The sequence below is a fragment of the Trachinotus anak genome, unplaced genomic scaffold (genome assembly GCF_046630095.1).
Source record: "Trachinotus anak isolate AG129_WGS33_773 ecotype Australia unplaced genomic scaffold, CSIRO_AGI_Tana_v1 ptg000014l, whole genome shotgun sequence".
NCBI lineage: Eukaryota > Metazoa > Chordata > Actinopteri > Carangiformes > Carangidae > Trachinotus > Trachinotus anak.
The window spans coordinates 3,273,675-3,293,132 of record NW_027273865.1 but is presented as its reverse complement, the minus strand read 5'-3'; the positions used below and the strand labels follow the sequence as shown (position 1 = coordinate 3,293,132).

At 43.7% G+C, this 19,458-nt stretch overlaps 1 protein-coding gene across 3 annotated transcripts in view; it reads right to left on the bottom strand.

The window, feature by feature from the left end:
- Positions 1–4,313: 4,313 nt before the first annotated feature.
- The window catches only part of LOC139631831 (exocyst complex component 3-like protein 2), a 51,911-nt gene continuing 36,766 nt past the window's right edge, over positions 4,314–19,458 (bottom strand). For all 3 annotated transcript variants that reach the window (XM_071496429.1, XM_071496428.1, XM_071496430.1), the window contains exons 4-16: positions 15,484–15,761; positions 15,130–15,396; positions 14,831–14,949; positions 13,078–13,192; positions 11,876–11,986; positions 11,202–11,302; positions 10,953–11,069; positions 10,282–10,417; positions 9,277–9,399; positions 8,850–9,005; positions 8,537–8,658; positions 6,418–7,351; positions 4,314–6,324 (exon numbers count right to left, since the gene is read on the bottom strand). In XM_071496429.1, coding sequence (XP_071352530.1) covers positions 7,060–7,351; positions 8,537–8,658; positions 8,850–9,005; positions 9,277–9,399; positions 10,282–10,417; positions 10,953–11,069; positions 11,202–11,302; positions 11,876–11,986; positions 13,078–13,192; positions 14,831–14,949; positions 15,130–15,396; positions 15,484–15,761 — 1,937 coding nt within the window. In that variant the 3' untranslated portion in view covers positions 4,314–6,324; positions 6,418–7,059. The remainder of the gene's footprint in view (positions 6,325–6,417; positions 7,352–8,536; positions 8,659–8,849; positions 9,006–9,276; positions 9,400–10,281; positions 10,418–10,952; positions 11,070–11,201; positions 11,303–11,875; positions 11,987–13,077; positions 13,193–14,830; positions 14,950–15,129; positions 15,397–15,483; positions 15,762–19,458) is intronic.

Sequence of the window (19,458 nt, the reverse complement as noted above, 5' to 3'; positions counted from 1 at the left end):
CCGCAGGCTGTGTGCAAGTTGCAGTAATTAAACCTCTACTTAAAAAGCCTACTCTTGATCCGGATGTTTTAACCAATTATAGACCTATATCCAACCTCCCCTTTATTTCCAAAATCCTTGAGAAGGTCGTTGCAAACCAGTTATGTGATTATTTGCACAGGAATGGTTTGTTTGAAGATTTTCAGTCAGGTTTTAGAGTCCATCATAGCACAGACACAGCTCTGGTTAAGGTTACCAATGATCTCCTCATAGCCTCAGACAATGGACTTGTCTCTATACTTGTCCTACTAGATCTTAGTGCTGCATTTGACACCATCGATCATAAAATTCTATTACAGAGACTAGAGCATATGGTCGGCATTAAAGGAACCACACTAAGCTGGTTTAAGTCATATCTGTCAGATAGACTCCAGTTTGTTCATGTTAATAATGACTCTTCTATCAACACTAAAGTCAGTCATGGAGTTCCACAAGGTTCTGTGCTAGGACCAATACTTTTCACTCTATATGTGCTTCCTCTAGGAAACATTATTAGGAGGCACCAGATAAATTTCCATTGTTACGCAGATGACACCCAGCTGTACTTATCCTTGAAGCCAGGTGAGACTAACCAGGTAGCCAAGCTTCAGGTGAGTCTTAAGGACATAAAAAACTGGATGACCAGTAATTTCTTACTCTTAAATTCAGACAAAACTGAAGTTATTGTAATTGGCCCAAAACACCTCAGAGATACACTCTGTGATAATATACTGACTCTGGATGACATTACCTTGGCCTCCAGTGCTACAGTCAGAAACCTTGGTGTCATTTTTGACCAGGACTTGTCCTTTACTTCACATATAAAGCAAGTCTCTAGGACAGCCTTCTTCCACCTGCACAATATTGCTAAAATCAGACCCATTCTGTCTAAAGGATGCTGAAAAGCTAGTTCATGCATTTGTTACCTCAAGACTGGACTACTGTAACTCTTTATTGTCAGGATGTCCCAAAAATTCAGTAAAAAGCCTCCAATTGATCCAAAATGCGGCAGCACGAGTACTGACAGGAACTCGGAAATGAGATCACATCTCTCCTGTGTTAGCTTCTCTGCATTGGCTCCCTGTAAAATCCAGGATAGAATTTAAAATCCTCCTCCTCACCTACAAAGCCATTAATGGTCAGGCACCATCGTACCTTGAAAGCTTAAAGTTCCCTATTTTCCCAATAGGACACTTCACTCTCTAAATGCAGGTCTACTTGTGGTTCCCAGAGTTTGTAAGAGCAGAATGGGGGGCAGAGCCTTCAGCTATCAGGCTCCTCTCCTGTGGAACCAGCTCCCAGTGTGGGTTCGGGAGGCAGACCCCCTCTCTACCTTTAAGATCAGGCTTAAAACTGTCCTGTTTAGTAAAGCTTATAGTTAGGGCTGGCTCGGGTATGTCCTGACCCATCCCTTAGTTATGCTGCTATAGAGCTAGACTGCAGGGGGATTCCCATGATGCACTGGGCTCTGTCTCTCTCCCTCTCTCCCTCTCTCTCTCTCTCTCTCTCTCGATTACTTTATGCCATTAACTTTGTATTTTTTCTCTCCCGTAGTTTGTGCTTCTCCTCTCTCTCCCTCTCTCTGCCTCTGGAGCAGCAGGATCCAGATCCACCACTACTCATCATTACTATTAACCACTGTTATCTGTCATTATTATTGATAACACCATTACCTATACAGCTGTTCCTGGTCACTCTCTCTCTTTCCTCCTCTCTCCTCCCCCCACCCCCCCCTTTTTTTCTCCTCCTAAACCCAACCGGTCGAGGCAGACCCCCCCACCTTGAGCCCGGTTCTGTTGGAGGTTTCTTCCTGTTAAAAGGGAGTTTTTCCTCCCCCCTGTCGCCAAGCGCTTGCTCTTTGTGGGAACTGTTGGGTTTTTCTCTATAACAAAGTAAAGTCTTGACCTTACCCTGTAAAGTACCTTGAGATAATGTATATTATACATTACATTATATTATGCGCTATACAAATAAAGCTGAATTGAATTTAAAAACCAAGCAGTACCCTGAAACTAGTTGAAATGATTAGTTGATTGATTAAAACTAATTGGCAACTGTATTGATATTTGATCATTAGTTTTCAGTGACAGTGAACTCAACATCTTTGGGTTTTAGACCATCAGCCATAGAATAAAGGCAATCTGAATATTATCTGAATATGATCTGTTATCAGTGACGCAGTCAGCAGAAATAGGGCACCACAGTGGCTCATCTAGTAAAACCTGGATCACATAGCAAGTCCTGACTGCAGTGGCCTTGGGCCCTTTGCTTCATGTCATCCCCTCTCTGTCCCTTCAGGACCAGGATGGAGGAGCCATCACAGTTGATGTTGTTCGTCAGTGATGTGAATTTATAACAAATTAGTGATTTATAAAATTATATGGACATTACAGTGCATCCGGAAAGTATTCACGGCGCTTCACTTTTTCCACATTTTGTTATGTTACAGCCTTATTTCAAAATAGATTTTTTACCTCAAAAAAAAAACCCAAAAAACACACAATACCCCACAATGACAAAGTGGAAAAAGTTTGCTTGAAATTTTTGCAAATATATTAAAAATAAAAAACAAAAAAAAAATCACATGTACATGAGTATTCACAGCCTTTGCCATGACACTCAAAACTGAGCTCAGGTGCATCCTGTTTCCACTGACCATCCTTCAGATGTTTCTACAACTTGATTGGAGTCCACCTGTGGTAAATTCAGTTGATTGGACTTGATTTGGAAAGGCACACACCTGTCTATATAAGGTCCCATAGTTGACAGTGAATGTCAGAGCACTAACCAAGCCACGAAGTCCAAGGAATTGTCTGTAGACCTCTGAGACAGGATTGTATCGAGGCACAGATCTGGGGAAGGGTACAGAAAAATTCCTGCAGCATTGAAGGTCCCAATGAGCACAGTGGCCTCCATCATTCGTAAATGGAAGTAGTTTGGAACCAGCAGGATTCTTCCTAGAGTTGGAAGCCCGGGCAATCTGAGCGATCAGGGCAGAAGGGCCTTAGTCAGGGAGGTGACCAAGAACCCGATGGTCACTCTGACAGTGCTCCAGTGTTGCTCTGTGGAGAGAGGAGAACCTTCCAGAAGGGCAACCATTTCTGCAGCACTCCACCAATCAGCCAGCCACTCCTCAGTAAAAGGCACATGACAGCCCACCTGGAGTTTGCCAAAAGGCACCTGAAGGACTCTCAGACCATGAGAAACAAAATTCTCTGGTCTGATGAAACAAAGATTGAACTCTTTGGCCTGAATGCCAAGCATCATGTCTGGAGGAAAGCAGGCACCGCTCATCACCTGGCCAATACCATCCCTACAGTCAAGCATGGTGGTGGCAGCATCATGCTGTGGGGATGTTTTTCAGCAGCAGGAACTGGGAGACTAGTCAGGGTCCAGGGAAAGATGAATGCAGCAATGTACAGAGACATCCTTGATGATAACCTGCTCCAGAGCGCTCTGGACCTCGGACTGGGGCGAAGGTTCATCTTCCAACAGGACAACGACCCTAAGCACACAGCCAAGATAACAAAGGAGTGGCTTCGGGACAACTCTGTGAATGTCCTTGAGTGGCCCAGCTAGAATCCAGACATAAACCCGATTGAACATCTGGAGAGATCTGAAAATGGCTGTGCACTGACGCTCCCCATCCAACCTGATGGAGCTTGAGAGGTTGTGCAAAGATGAATGGGAGAAACTGCCCAAAAATAGGTGTGCCAAGCTTGTAGCATCATACTCAAAAAGACTTGAGGCTGTAATTGCTGCCAAAGGTGCTTCAACAAAGTATTGAGCAAAGGCTGTGAATACTTATGTACATGTTAGATTTTTGTTTTTTATTTTAAATAAATTTGCAAAAGTTTCAAGCAAACTTTTTTCACTTTGTCATTATGGGGTATTGTGTGTTTTTTTTTTTTTTTTTTTTTGAGGTATAAAATCCATTTTGGAATAAGGCTGTAACATAACAAAATGTGGAAAAAGTGAAACGCTGTGAATACTTTCCGGATACACTGTATATGGCCTAAAGCTGGGGGCTTTCTCCTGGTAGGTTGAATAAATCATACCATTCATGTTGATTTTGCTCTAAATATGTTGAATTCAAAGTAAAAATAACGCCCTGAAGATATTTGTATTAGCTCAAACGGTCAACTATATCTTTAAAATGAAAACACAAAACTGCTACTAAAGTTAAACTGAAATTAAATTAGAAAATAAAACTACACAAAATTAAAAATAGCAGCAGTACTTACAGCTGTAAATTAAATTCTACATTAGATTTCTGGCAAAAATAAAAGCACAGCACTGATCTGATGTGTTTTATTGCGATTTAAAGCTGATCTCTGTGCAGAAAGATTCATTCATACATCCACATTTATAAGAGACAGAGACATGAAGAACAGAGAGACATGTCTCTGATCTGAAGTGCAGCACAGCTTCACACGTCAAAGAATCCTTGAATCCACCACTGTAATATTTCAAAACAAAAAAAACAGCTGATTGTCATAGAATGTGATGCCTGGAAGGAAGATGAAGAATAAAAAAAATGGAGGGTTTTGTAAATGAACAGCAGGAATTTAAACTTGTTTGTGGTTTACATGCAAAACCACTAAATGTGGAAATGTGAGGAAATACAGAATAAGATGTTTAATCCCAGTTAGTCCTCAGTCTGTCTCTCCACTGTCAACAGAGTGAGCCCTCTCTCTCTGTTTATTTATTGACATCTGAACTTTGAATCAACACCAAGTCTATTATTCTACCAGCAGAAAGAAATAATACATTTCTATTTATATCTGAATCCCACATATATAATAAACCTCATCACACCAAAGAGCTTGAGCTATAATCGCAGCTTTAAATACACAATCAGCTGATAGAGGCTTGGATCTTTGTCTAGTACCTTTGATTAAAATGTGTGTGCAACAATAAAACTACATCTGTCCAGTTTTGTCATGAAGCATCTCCAGGTCCTGGCATTATTAACTCATCTCCTCTGAAACCCTGAACGGTCAAGATCCTCAAAACAAATCCTGAATTTCATCTTGTATCCAGCTGCTGGTTCTCAGTCCAGGTTCCAGGCACCTCAGCAGTCCTGATGATCTGAACTGTCAGGCTGATTCAGTCTAGTTCAGCCCTCTTGCTTTGGTCTTTGTGCCAGAATGCACTTCAGTCCAGAGTCTGCCTCAGCACAGAAAACTGCTTTCCTTTTATTGATCATCTATAAAGTGCCTTTCAGCTCAAAGTCCAGAAATCCTGCAGTTTATTCTGATGTCAAACAGTGATGCAACTTAACAGGTCCCACATATTAAAAAAACAACCAACAAACCACAAATCAAATCTGAAATCAAGTAGGAAATCATGATTCATGTGATGTAGTACAAACATGAAATGTAATCCTGTTAAATGAGTGAAAATCAACATGATAGAAACATTATAATGACTTTACATCATTCAGGCCTGGTCACAGCAGTTTCTGAGGCAACAGAGGTTTCACAGCAAAGTCAGTTAATTTTAACTGTGTTTTACTGTGGCACTGCAACTACGGGAAGTACTTTTACTCTGACACTTTAACTACATGAACTACTTGTGATACTTTAAGTAAATTTGACAACACTTTGAATTTTAAATGCAAGACTTTTACTTCAATGGCATATTTTTAGTACTGTAACAGATCTGAGTACTTCACCCAACACTTTGGATTTATGTATGTGTCTCTGGATGGGAGCTCCATTTATCTTTGGTGAACTTTAACATGAGAATTTAAATGGAATTCATTTAACCACATTTGAGAATGACGTTCTGCAGACACTCTGGACTTTAGGTAGTATTGACGTCATGTTTTGTCAGCTAAAAAAAACAACTGTCTTGTTGTATGCTAGCTAATATTCTGCTAAATGACTGAAAAATACAACCTGGTTAATGTTCCATTAAGTGCTGGTGATGTTAGCCTGCAAATTACATTTGAGTCACTATGTAGTCGAATGACATTAGCCCCAGTCGCTAAGTCACCAAATAACACGAGCCCTAATCTCTATGTCACCAAAGAAAGTCAGGCCCAATAACTGCATCACCAAAAAACATTAGCTCCAGTCGCTAAGTTACCAAACAATGTTAGCCCTGAATACTATATGAGCGCATAATGTTAGCCCCAGTCCCTAAGTCACAAAATTGTTAGTCCCAGTTTCTACCTTGTTACATAATGTTGTTCCAGCCGCTAAGTCACCAAATAAAGTTACCCCTACTACATCACCACATAACTAGCCTGAGTCGCTAGTTTGCCAAAAATATAGTTAGTGCTAATCACATTGTCACTGTCTAACGTTAGCCCCAGTTGCTACATCACCACATGACGTTAGCTCCAGTTGCTACATCACCACATGACGTTAGCTCCAGTTGCTACATCACCACATGACGTTAGCTCCAGTTGCTACATCACCACATGACGTTAGCTCCAGTTGTACGTTGCCAAATAACATTAGTCCCACTCTGTAACTGAGCTCGTCAGCATCATCTGTTGTGACCAGGCCTCAACCCTGAAGCTTCTCTTTGCTCTACAGGTGAAAATCACAGGTGAAGTTTGAATCCAAATCAATGATTTTCCATCCTGACCTGTAAAATTTCAATGGAAGACAGATTTATACATGAATTTTCAGATTTCACATTAATTTGTCATTTTTCAATACAGGGAAATAGTTTGAGAGCTGATTCTTTTCTTGACAAGTGACAGAGACAATCTGATAGAGGAGCGGATTTTTCAGTCCAGTTTTGTCCTCAGTCCTTCCTGTTATGTCCTTTCATCATCATCATCATCAACATCATCATCATCATTATCAGTTTCACACCATTCCTGTTTCTACAACATGACTTCAAAGAGAAAAAACAAAGGTATTTATGGTGGATTCTTTTAAAGCAGCAGCCTCAGTGATGGTTTAGTGGATAATAATCATGACTCTTTATGGAGTTAAGTCAATAATAAAAACTGTTGGAACTCAAACAACCACAGTTTCACTTCCGCTTCTTGGAAAAACTAAAACCTTGTGACCTGGCTCTTCAGAGAACATCCTCAGAGTTTTCCTGGACGGGTGTTCGGGTTTTGCGGCGGCGCGGTCGCAGTGTGGTGAAGCAGGAAGAGGCGGTGAGGGCGATGCGGCTCAGGCCCACGTTTAGGCAGTGGACCTCAGAGGTGACCGGCACCTCGGAGAAGAGGGCACGGTCCCGGGACAGCCGGGCTGAGCCGCTGCCATCGCTGCTCTCGATGTCTTTGACAATGTTGAGGATCTCCTGACGCTCTGCCTGCCGAGTCATTCCTCGGATGTTCAAAATGGCCGACACGTGCTTCTTCCTGAACAGAGAGAGAGAGAGAGAGGTAGGGAGGGAGGGAGGAATGAACAGGAGGCGTCACTCTATGTAATTTTCTGCAGAACCAAAACAGCTTTTAATTACCTTTTGTATACTACACATTAACAGCATTTAAGACAAAGGTCCAAACCAAGCATTGAACTCTGTGGGCGTCTCCACCTGCTCTGGGCCATGTTGCTCTGCAGCAGCACAAAAGTGCAAAAAAACCTCAGTGAAGGTGAATATAGATCAGAGGGTGTGGTGATTAACAAATATCCCCTCAGCCAATCACAGAAGCGTGGTGACAACAGCTCAACAAAAGCTGTCTCCAGGAAATCACATTACTGTGTGGAAGGTGCACAGCAGCCCGCAGACCTGTGGGGTTTTAACAGTTATGGTACAACAATAATAAAAACTGATAATCAAAAATAGTTTGGTGAAGCTGTTTGTTTGATTGCATCAGTCTGTGGCAATGGTGACGTCATTTCTTGATACAGACATGTTTGTATTGTTCAAGAATAAAACATGAAGAGTTTTGAGTTTTGTTACAAGATTCTTAAGGAGGCAGTGACCGGCAGCATTAATGAGGTCTCCATTATAAGTTACAGTCTGATGTGTGTAGAGGTGTTTGTGGTGTGTCATTTAATAAAAGTGACACCAGGGACAGTTGTTTGTAGTGGCACCACCTCTGACCACCTGCTGTCTTCAGCTCATGCTTTACTCACACCACCTGCTCCAGAATGCAGGTGGAGTATTTTTATGCTTCAGATCTATTTTCTTCCATTTTCCTAGTGTAACTACGGTGACGGTGCATCAGGCTCTGAATGTGACCTAAAACTCAGTACTGAACACCTCCTGTGTGTTATGTTTATTTATGAGATCACTGCACACGTTTCTGCCTCAACCACCTTAAACATTATTTTGTGATGCTGATTCAAACACTTCTAAAGCCTGGAGAGTTTTCAAATTCACTTAGTTCATTTACACTTGAAGAATTACTGCCTCATCTCTCTGTGTTTGCTCTGGTCAATAAAACCATCAGATCGGCAACAGATTTATGTTGGTTCTCAGACGGCTGTTCTCCAACACCGACACCACTCTGTGCTGTTCTCCCACCTGTTTGTCTCTTTCCTCCCACCTGAACACACACAGACAGGTGGAGCCACTGGCAAGGTCAAAGTGTTCGTACCTGACGTCTGGAAACTCTCTGACCAGAACTCCCACCTCCATCTGGATGGAGGGGACATCCTCCAGCTGGATCATCTCCGAGATGTGAGACAGAGCGCTGTCCAACCAGCTGGACGGAGACTCCTGAGAGACAGACAGGTAGGCAGGCAGATAGACAGACAGGCAGACAGATAGATAGATAGACAGACAGACAGACGGGCAGTTTTACCATTACTCAGCTATAATTTATGAACTACAGAAGCTGATAGTTGTGACGAAGCCTCACTCAGACTGAGGTGTGAATATCATCATGACCTTTGACTCCGGACACTGACCAGGTCTTTGAAGAGGACTTTGATCTGTTTGCCTTCGTCTCTAAGCCGGCCAGCCATCCTCTTCCTCATCTTCATAGAGGTGCAGATGATTCTGCCTCGCATGACGGAGCGAAGGTATTCCATCACCACCCGCCGGTGGACCTCCGCCACCAGCAGCTGAGGGCGAGAGACACAGACACAGACACAGATAGTGAGAGAGAGAGAGAGAGAGAGAGAGAGAGAGAGATGATCTGGTTGCAGTGTTTGGCAATGTGTGTGCGTGTGTGTGCGTGACAAACAGGTGGGAGAACAGCACAGAGAGGTGTCGGTGTTGGAGAACAGCCGTCTGTGCATGTGTGTGTGTATGTATGTGTGTGTGTGTGTGCGCATGTGCATCTGTGTGCGTGTGTGTGTGTGTATGTGTGTGTCTGTGTGCGTGTTTGTGTACCTGGTAAGGAGGACTGTCCATCCTGCAATACTTCTTGAAGTGATCTTTGATCACAGCTTCGATCTGCTCATACGGCTCCGTGTTGCTGAGCCACTTTCTCTTCACCAGCCGCTCAAAGAACAGCTGAAACACACACACACACACACACACACACACACAGATTGTCATTATGAATTTCTTGATGAATTCTCTCCTGTCTGTTCACATCTCACATTCAGCACTTTTTTTGTCAAATACAAAAAACGTTTTGTAAACTTCTTTCCTATGAAATAAATCTGGATTTAATTAATATTCTCCAAAAAAGATTTGACATAAAACTATAAATCAGAGATTCTATCAATCAATACTATAAAAGTGTCAACAGTGATCGGTCACAGCAAGTCTACATGTTCTCATACAACCATTATTACTGGAAACACAACAAATACATTTAGTGTAATTTGTTCTTTCCTCGGTTAATTTAAATGTTTTTATTTGTTGTTTTTTTCATTGTGAAACACTTTGTGAAAGTAACCAAAATCTAACCCATGAACTAAACTAACCCAACACCACCCAAAACTGTAAACTCAATTAAACCAAAACATAACAACTAAACTATAAACTAACCTAAACCAAAGTAAACCAAATTCTGAACGAACCTAAACCAAAGTAAACCAAATTATAAATTAACCTTAACTGAAGTAAACCAAATTCTAAACTAACCTAAACCAAAGTAAACCATATTCTAAAACTAACCTAAACAAAACTATAAGGTAACCTAAACCAAATTATAAAGTAACCTAAACCAAACCGTAAACTCACCTAAACCAAACTAAACCAAATTATAAACTAACCTAAACCAAATAAAACTAAATTATAAACTAACCTAAACTTAACTAAAACTAATTATAAACTGAACTAAACTAAACTCCACTAATTATATCCAACATTAACTGACCTGATGGAACATAAACTATGACTCAACAGTGTGTGTGTGTGTGTGTGTGTGTGTGTGTGTGTGTGTACCCTGATGTGGAGGAACAGGCGTTCAGACAGCACTCTGACTCCCTGCTGTACGATGTGATCCAGAGCTCTGTTGGCCCGACGCAGAGAGTCTTCACTGACCGACGGGTCACACTGAGCACAGCGCTGCACAAAGCCTCTGCACACACACATAAACACACACACACACACACACACACACACAATCAATAATCAATAAACAATTGATTAAAGTTTCATGTCAAAAAGATCAGTGAACCTGATTCTGGAGACTCAGGTATTTTATTATTGAGCCTCTTAAGGGTCACAGTGGGATATTTTTTCTTAAGTACTATTTTTCAAATGACTCCTGATCCATAGGAACAGTGAGCATGTTGGTCCAGGTCTAACACAATGTCAGAGAGCAGTGATGGGAGAGCTCCACCTGCTCTCAGTCCAGCTGCCTGAGCAGACACAGCTGAGGGTGCAGGGCTCACACTGTGGTCACAACCAGTGGAGGGCAACGACACAACATGTCAGATGAGAAACAGGAAGTTGTTGTTTCTGACACTATCTCCACAAGAAATGGGGTGATCAGCTGATATTGCACTGAAAAGAGCCTCCATCCTCTGTGAAGCTCATCACTGTGTTTGACGGGGATCTGTCAGATGGAGGAGGTCCCTGGTGCAGCAGCAGGTCTGTGTGTGTGTGTGTACCTGAAAGGCGGGCAGCAGTTGACCAGGGCGATGGTCTTGGACACATATCCGTCCTCACTGTCTCCAAACATGCCGTTCTGCACCTTTTCATGGAACATCTCAACTTTACGCTGAAAACTAAAACAACAGAACATGAGAACCAGTCACAGTCATGATCTCTGTCCATCTCCACAGCCTGAGATCAGCTGATACACTGTGTGTGTGTGTGTGTGTGTGTGTGTGTGTGTGTGTGTGTGTGTGTGTGTGTACCTGTACAGGAAGTCGGCCAGGCCGTTGAGGCTGCACTGAGCCACTCTGGAGCCCAGACTCCTGTTGATGGAGGCAGAACGCTCCAGATCCACCTGTAGCCTCTGAAACAACCACACACACAGTCACTTCTGTCAGATGATAACAACTTTCAGTGCTAAATTTAATTTGTATAAAACTTTTCTTAGCATGCTCACAAAGGTCTTTAACAAAGAACAAAAGAAACAGTAAAACCTTATAATGACATTATAATAATCAATAAGATAAAAGAGTCTGGATGTAACTGATCTGCATGTTTAACAAGTTAAGTTGTATGTTGAAGTATAAACGAGTGGTTTCTGGTGTGGAGACAAAGTGCACAACACTAACGAGACCAACACTTGATCCACATCTCTCTGATATGTAAATCAGTAGATCAGTGGTGGCCACTAGAGGACAGTGCGTGTGTGTGTGTGTGTGAGATCAGGAAGTGCTCATTGTTGACTTTGGCTGCAGTTGAAGGACACACTCTAAAAACAATCAGAAATCCACCTTTACATAACACCACTTCACTCTGATTCAATAACCTTTATTTAAACAGACAGGAAACCCTGGTCAGAGCTGCTGGGAGGTGTCAGACACACACCTCACCACCTCAGACTGGGGGTGTGTGTGTGTGTGTGTGTGTGCGTGTTTACCTGTATGACGGTCTTGGCCAGAGTGATCTGATACTCTTCAATATGAAGAGTCTCCATCCACCTCTTCTCCTCCTCGTCCAGGACCTGACTCAGCTCTGTGGTCACTTTAGCCTGCACAGGGAGGAGCCGGGAATCAAAACAAACACACCTCAAGCATCTCAGACACAAATCCTGATTTTAGATACACAAAGTGATAATTTTTTAATGTCATTTTAATGTTCTAATGAATTATGGAGGAAAAGATAATTTTTCAAGGTTTTATTTTGAAAAGTAAAACAGGTGAGGAAAAAATGTGCAATACAACAAATTTCGCCATTTATTAAGTACAGAGTTTATAACAACAGATCAGAGGGGTTGTACATAGTGGTACATTTACTCAAGTATAGCTTTGAGGTACTCCTACTTTCGTAGGGTATTTGCATTTTCTGCTGCTCTATATTCCTACTTCTACTGGTCACTTTTCAGGTTTTGCAGATTATCTTTTCATACAAAATATTTGGCTTTAAAAAGAGGATTATTGTTAAGTCAGAAAAATCCTCTTCCTATAAAAAGACAAGCACAATAGGAGTATTTAATGTTTACTTTTGTGCACTTCTTCCCTCAAGTATGGCAACATGGCTTCACTCACCAAAAAACAGAGAAGAAGCCAGTTAATTTTGGGGCAAATCTGGATCATTTACTCTGAATCAGAATTTCTCTCTCTGAAGTCTGGTGTCTGTTGTTTGACCTTGGCCTTGGAGGAGGTCTTTGCTCTCTGACACACCCTCTGCACCAAAATTGGCAGGTTTTTAAGATGCAGGTAAACCTGCTGAAAAGAGGCGATTGAAACCTTTTATACTGCCAACTGAGTTCGCCTGTCCTTTCGGAGAGGACACACACAACTGCAGGGAGAAATGTCAACACACAGACACAGGCTGAGAGAGAGTGAGCTGTTAGCCGCGGTGCAGACTCTTGTTGGTGCTCCTGTCTTTTATCCCTGAGCTCAGTGTAGCTGTAATGTTTTTGGTTTAAGAGCATTGTGCTGGACAGGTGACAGGTGTGTCTATTACTACTGATACCAGTGAACTAGAATAACAAACTGGAATAATAGTAACACTAATACATCATTATTGTACCATTGTACGTTATGAAGGAGGAAATGGCAAACATCTGACCAAAAACACGTGTGTGTGTGTGTATGTGTATGTGTCTGTGTATCTCACCCTGACAGAGTTGAGACAGTCGAGCTCCAGTCTGTCCACGGTCTCTGAAGGCAGCAGAGGAGTGAGCTGAGAGCGGCTGAACGGACTTGTGATACACACAGTCCCCAGAACATCTCTGAAACAACACACACACACACACACACACACACACACACACACACACACACACACACACACACACACACACAAAAAACACATTATGTCCGCACAAACACACATTTACATAGAAACTTTCCCAGAGGACCAGAAACCCCTGAGGGAACTAAATCTGCACAACCCCTCCAGATGCAAACTCGACACTTTCTAATGGTTCAGGACCTGACAGGACCAGGTTTTCAGACTTCATAACATAACAAAGCACTAGGTGATTCAGGTATTAATATTTTTGTTGATTATCAATGTGAAAAAGTAAGTTCTCTGCTTGTTTGAGTGAGAGAAAGAGAAGGAGAGCAGCAATGAGAGAAGACTGCAAGAGAACAAAAGATATAAAACTTAATTTTCTGATAGTTTATAGTTATAAATAAATGAATAATTCATTTATAAATAAATAAATAAGTAATTCATTTATAATTATGAATAAATGAATATCAAACACTTGCAGATTCTGCAGGAATGAGTCCTAAAACCTAGAAATCAGTCTCATATCCTCACTTCTTGTCCCCTGGTCCTGAGTCTCTGGTTGTTTGAATATGTTTCTGGTTGATGACTGAAATCAGGTCTGCGTTTAACAGCAGCTCAAGATATTTTCAGGTTTATTCTCTGATATCAAATCCCTCAGTAAATCCCTCAGTCCTGATTCCTGGAGCTTCTCCGTCTGTTAAAAAAGGCTGGTTGCTAATAAGTGTCTAAATGAGACGACAGAGGTTGTCGGGATGTTAAATGTCATCAGTCCAACATGAAAACTGATCTCCTCACCAGTCCACCTTTACAGCCTTGTTGTGTTTCTACAAACTGTTACTAACTTTATCAGAGGAAAGGCTTCTGTAGAAGAGCTCAGAGGTAAATCAAACTACAGGTTGAAGGTTAGTGGTGGTGACAGTGAAGTCATGTGACCGTGGTGTCGTTGGTTTATTGCCTAACATGAGCTTTTTACTGCTGCTGATTGTATTTAGGCTTCAAACATCATAAAGTGGAGTCATTAGTGAAGATTATCCTGCTGAACAAAACCTGTCAGGATCTGTTATTTTCTCTAATCATCCAAAACACAACGGAGAAATCCTATTGGCTGTTGGTGGAGGGAACCAGGTGATGATGATGTCAGGGTTTGACTACAGAAACACATCATCACTGCAGAACTGTATTCAGTAGGCGGAGCAACGAAACCTTGTGAAATGAGCTGTCAGATTTGACACCTTCACACATCTGATAAAATGCAGTTGTTTGTATCATCCATCATGATTCTTGAATGAAACTATTCCCATCAAATAAATCTTCATTTTCAAAAACATCCATATTTGGATGTAATGAGAGACATGAGAGGCTCATCTATGGAGGTCTGAAAATTCAGATGCTTCAATGATCATGAAAACATCACACTGCAGCTTTGTGTAAGTGACCAGCTGACAGAGGTTGTTTTCAATTCAATTCAATTTTATTTGTATAGCGCCAAATCATAATATACATTATCTCGAGGCACTTTACAGGGTAAGGTCGAGACCTTACTTTGTTTTAGCCTCTAGTTTTTGAATAAAGCTGCAGAGTGAAAATGACGACTCCACCATCAACAGTAAGATGATGAGGTAAAGGTGCGCACCTGTCGTATATGTTGTGCAGCCAGTCCAGCAGCGAGTAGATGTCAGTGATCTCCAGCTGGTTGTCGGTGATGGCCTCCAGTCGCCTGGCAACCGCCTGGTGGTAACTCTGCACGTACACCTGACAGGTCAAATGTTAAAGGTTTAAGTTAGATGAGGTCAGAGTCACCTTTTCACTCTCCTGAATGTTTCATGTGAATCCATCTGTTTCACTTTCAGACCAACTTCATCTGAGAGGCTCAGGAGCCACTGGTGACCAGACAGACACCAGGTGTGTCTCTGTGTCCAGGTGTGATCTCACCTGGAAGGCCTGGAACTCTTCGGGGTAAATGGAAACCACGTTCCTATTCGCGGCCCCCAAGTCCTCCACCACGCGGGCTCGGAGCCGGCCCAGGTACCCGTCGAGCTCTCCAGCTGTGAACTCTGCTTTCTCGGGCAGAGAGCCCTCAGCCGCCTCCTCCACCGCCTCCTTCCACCTCTGCTTCAGCTGACGAGGCCTCGGGCCCCCGGGGGCCGCTCCTGCGCTGACGGCCCAGTCTTTATCAGCCTGCTCCTCCTGCTGCAGCACCTGCACAAACACACACACACACATACAGGTGAGGTGAGCACTGACACCTGTAACCACAGCTGTAACCACATCAGCAGCGGTCCTCACCTGAACCACCAGACCCAGGTTCGGCCCAGCTGTGGGGGACCTCAGAGACTCCCGGACCACGGCCCAGAGCTCCTTCTGCAGCTCCTCATACAGCAGTTCCACGTCCTTCGCCTTCCTGCGCCCGCCGTCTTTGACGCCTGGGCTGGTGGTGTCCTCCAGCTGCGTCACGATGCCCCGGTCAGTGGTGGCGGACTCGTTACACTCCTGCTCCAGCTCCAGGATGTGAGAGTCGGCCAGGAACAGGTCCCGCTTCCTCACCAGCTGCAGGATCTCCAAGACTGAAGGACACAGAGAGACTGGTTCAGACTTTATTTGTGATTCCTCCAGCTGACACTCAGAGACTGTTTTAGGTCAGAGGTCAAAGTGCAGCAGACGTTTGTTCAGCTGCAGACAGAACCAGAGCTGCTGCTGTTTGTCTGTAGCAGCTGATACAGTTTTAATCAACACAATCAGGTGAACATGGGATAGAGTCACAACAGTCTCTCCCTGTGGGAGAATGACTCTGTATTTGATCTCCGACACTTAAAGGACCTTTCTGTAAATGTTGCTATAGCTAACATTAGGATGAGTAGCTGTTTACTCTCCAGTCTAGCAGAAATGCTGTGAGTTCAGCAACAAACTTTATTGTCGACAGAGGTGAAAAACAACACAAATGTTTTGCTTTTAGTTTTATCTCCATTTTCTTCTACTGAAGTGAGCATGCTAACAAGCTAGCCCTGGTCTGATACATCACTTTCCAACACTGTAACCTCCAGTCTGCCCTGAAGAAGCAGCTGCTCAGAGGACGTGTTATAACCTCTTGTATTGTGCAGTGGCTGGAGCTGGCAAGTAACCATCACGACCACCCTCTGCCACATTTGGCAGCAGAGAAAACTTACATATAGCACCTTCATCAGAATCAGAATCAGAATCAGAATCAGTTTTATTGCCAAGTATGTTTTCACATACAAGGAATTTTTTCTGGTGATTGGTGCAATTGATCAGCAACAGTGGGGCTCTCTAGCCTTGTTGATGAGGCTAATAGCAGATGGGAAGAAGCTATTTTTGTGGCGAGAGGTTTTGGTCCTGAAGGACCGCAGCCTCCTGCCAGAGGGGAGTGTCACAAAGAGTTTGTGTCCAGGGTGGGAGGAGTCAGCTACAATCTTCCCTGCACGCCTCAGAGTCCTTGAGGTGTACAGGTCCTGGAGGGACGGAAGATTGCAGCCAATCACCTTCTCAGCAGAGTGGATGATACGCTGCAGTCTGTTATTGTCCCTCTCCGTGGCAGCAGCGTACCAGATGGTGATGGAGGAGGTGAGGATGGACTCAATGATGGAGGTGTAGAAGTTCACCATCATAGTCCTTGGCAGGTTGAACTTCTTCAATTGCCTCAGGAAATACATCCTCTGCTGAGCTTTTTTGATGAGGGAGCTGATGTTTAGCTCCCATTTGAGATCCTGTGTGATGGTGGTTCCCAGGAAGCGAAAATGCTCCACGGTAGCCACGGGGGAGTCACACAGGGTGATGGGGGTGGGTGGTGCTGGGCTCTTCCTGAAGTCCACTATCATTTCCACTGTCTTCAGAGCATTTAGCTCTAGGTTGTTCTGCCTGCACCAGGTCACCAGACGGTCAGTCTCCCACCTGTAGGCAGACTCATCGCCATCAGAGATGAGTCCAATGAGAGTGGTGTCGTCTGCAAACTTCAGGAGCTTGACAGACTGATGGCTGGAGGTGCAGGTGTTGGTGTACAGGGAGAAGAGCAGAGGAGAAAGAACGCAGCCTTGCGGGGATCCAGTGCTGATGGTCTGGGAGTCAGACACGTGCTTTCCTAGCTTCACGTGCTGCCTCCTGTCAGACAGGAAGTCGGTGATCCACCTGCAGGTGGAGTCAGGCACGCTCAGCTGGGAGAGCTTGTCCTGCAGCAGAGCCGGGATGATGGTGTTGAAGGCAGAGCTGAAGTCCACAAACAGGATCCTGGCATAGGTCCCTGAGGAGTCCAGGTGCTGGAGGATGAAGTGGAGAGCCATGTTGACGGCGTCGTCTACAGACCTGTTGGCTCTGTAGGCGAACTGCAGGGGGTCCAGGAGTGGGTCAGTGATGGATTTGAGATGGGACAGGACAAGGCGCTCAAATGATTTCATGACCACAGAGGTCAGGGCAATGGGTCTATAGTCATTTAGTCCTGTGGGCCTTGGTTTTTTGGGGACAGGGATGATGGTGGAGGATTTGAAGCAGGCTGGCACGTGGCAGGTCTCCAGTGAGGTGTTGAAGATGTCTGTGAACACTGGAGACAGCTGATCAGCACAGTGCTTCAGGGATGATGGAGAGACAGAGTCAGGACCGGCTGCTTTGCGGGGGTTCTGCTTCTTAAAAAGCCTGTTGACATCTCTCTCCAGGATAGAGAGAGATGTTCCTTTGGTAGGGGAGGAGGAGGGGGGTTCTGATGTGGCTCTGATGTGGAGGTTAGTGTCAGGCTTGTCCCATTGTCTTTCAAAGCGGCAGTAGAACTCATTCAGATCGTTGGCCAGACGGAAGTCATTAATGGAGTGGGGGGGTTTAGGTTTGTAGTTTGTGATCTTTCTGAGCCCTTTCCAGACAGAAGCAGAGTCATTGGCTGAGAACTGGAGCTGAAGTTTCTCAGAGTACTTCAGCTCCAGTTCTCAGCCAATTCATACCTTCATTCAAGTAAATTATTTCAGAATGAAAGTCACATCCAGTAGATACAGCATATATGAGACCAGAGACAGTCACTGGTGAAGAAAACAAAATAAGAGAAATGTCTCTCAGTAACGAATGAAAACTAAAATAAAAAGCTCAAACTGCTGCTTTTAACATGGGAGTCTGTGGGGACTGACTCACTGTTGGAGCCAGACTCTAGTGGTCATTACAGGAACTGCAGCTTTTAGCTCTTCACTGTTGATGCTTCAGGTTTCAGACCTGGAGATTGATGCTTGATTAAAACACAGATTTAAACTCCACCACATGACAGTGAACATGTATTATGTTGTAAAGGTGAAGGCCTCTGGTTTGTTGACTCTCTTTCAGCTGTAGTTTACACGTTAATATTTTTGAAAATAAAATTTCCTTGTAATTAAAATGAAAATATAACAAACATTTGTATGTGATGTGTCCTCAGCAGCAGCAGAGTGACATCTGCAAGTCAGAAACCTCTTCATTCTGACTGGTCAGCATTAACAGATGCTTCAGTCACACAACACACACACACACACACACACGCACACACACACACATGCACACACACACACACACACACTCTCAGCGCTGTGTCCCCTCTGACTTGACTGAACTCTGGAGATGGGTTTGTTTGATTTGAACATCAAAGCGGCCCTCAGGAGGATGGTCAGAGGGACAGAGGTTCCCACAGAATCACTGATCAGGTTTTCAGCTCGTTTATATTCCAGATGTTTAAAACACTGAGTGTGTGCGGGGACACATAACTGAGCTGATGTCAGACCGATCTTCAGGTCTCAGTATGTTGAGATAACACAGGATGATGACCATGCACACTGACTGAAAGCTTCTCATGTCACCATTTCAGCAGGAATAACTTGAACAAACAACATATCTGAGATCTAAACCATTAATGTCTCAGACAAGAACTCTCAGCATGACATGTGGAGTTCAGCTGGTTCCTTCCAACGTGGACTAGAGACAAGGAGGACCGGGAGAAAAGGAAGACTGGGACACAAGGGACACACGGAGACAAGGAAGACCAGGAAACAAGGGAGACCAGGAGACAAGGAAGACCAGGACACAAGGCAGACCAGGACACAAGGAAGACCAGGAGACAAGGATGACTGAGACACAAGGGAGACCAGGAAACAAGGGAGACCAGGTCCTGTGACAATGATGACAGAGACAAAAAGTTTCTATCCAGTGAAGTGTAACGGGTGTTTCTGGGAAAATTCTCAATCCCTGCAGATGTGTCTTGGTGAGTTCACAGTCAGATCCTCCAGAGACCACCGGACTGCTCTG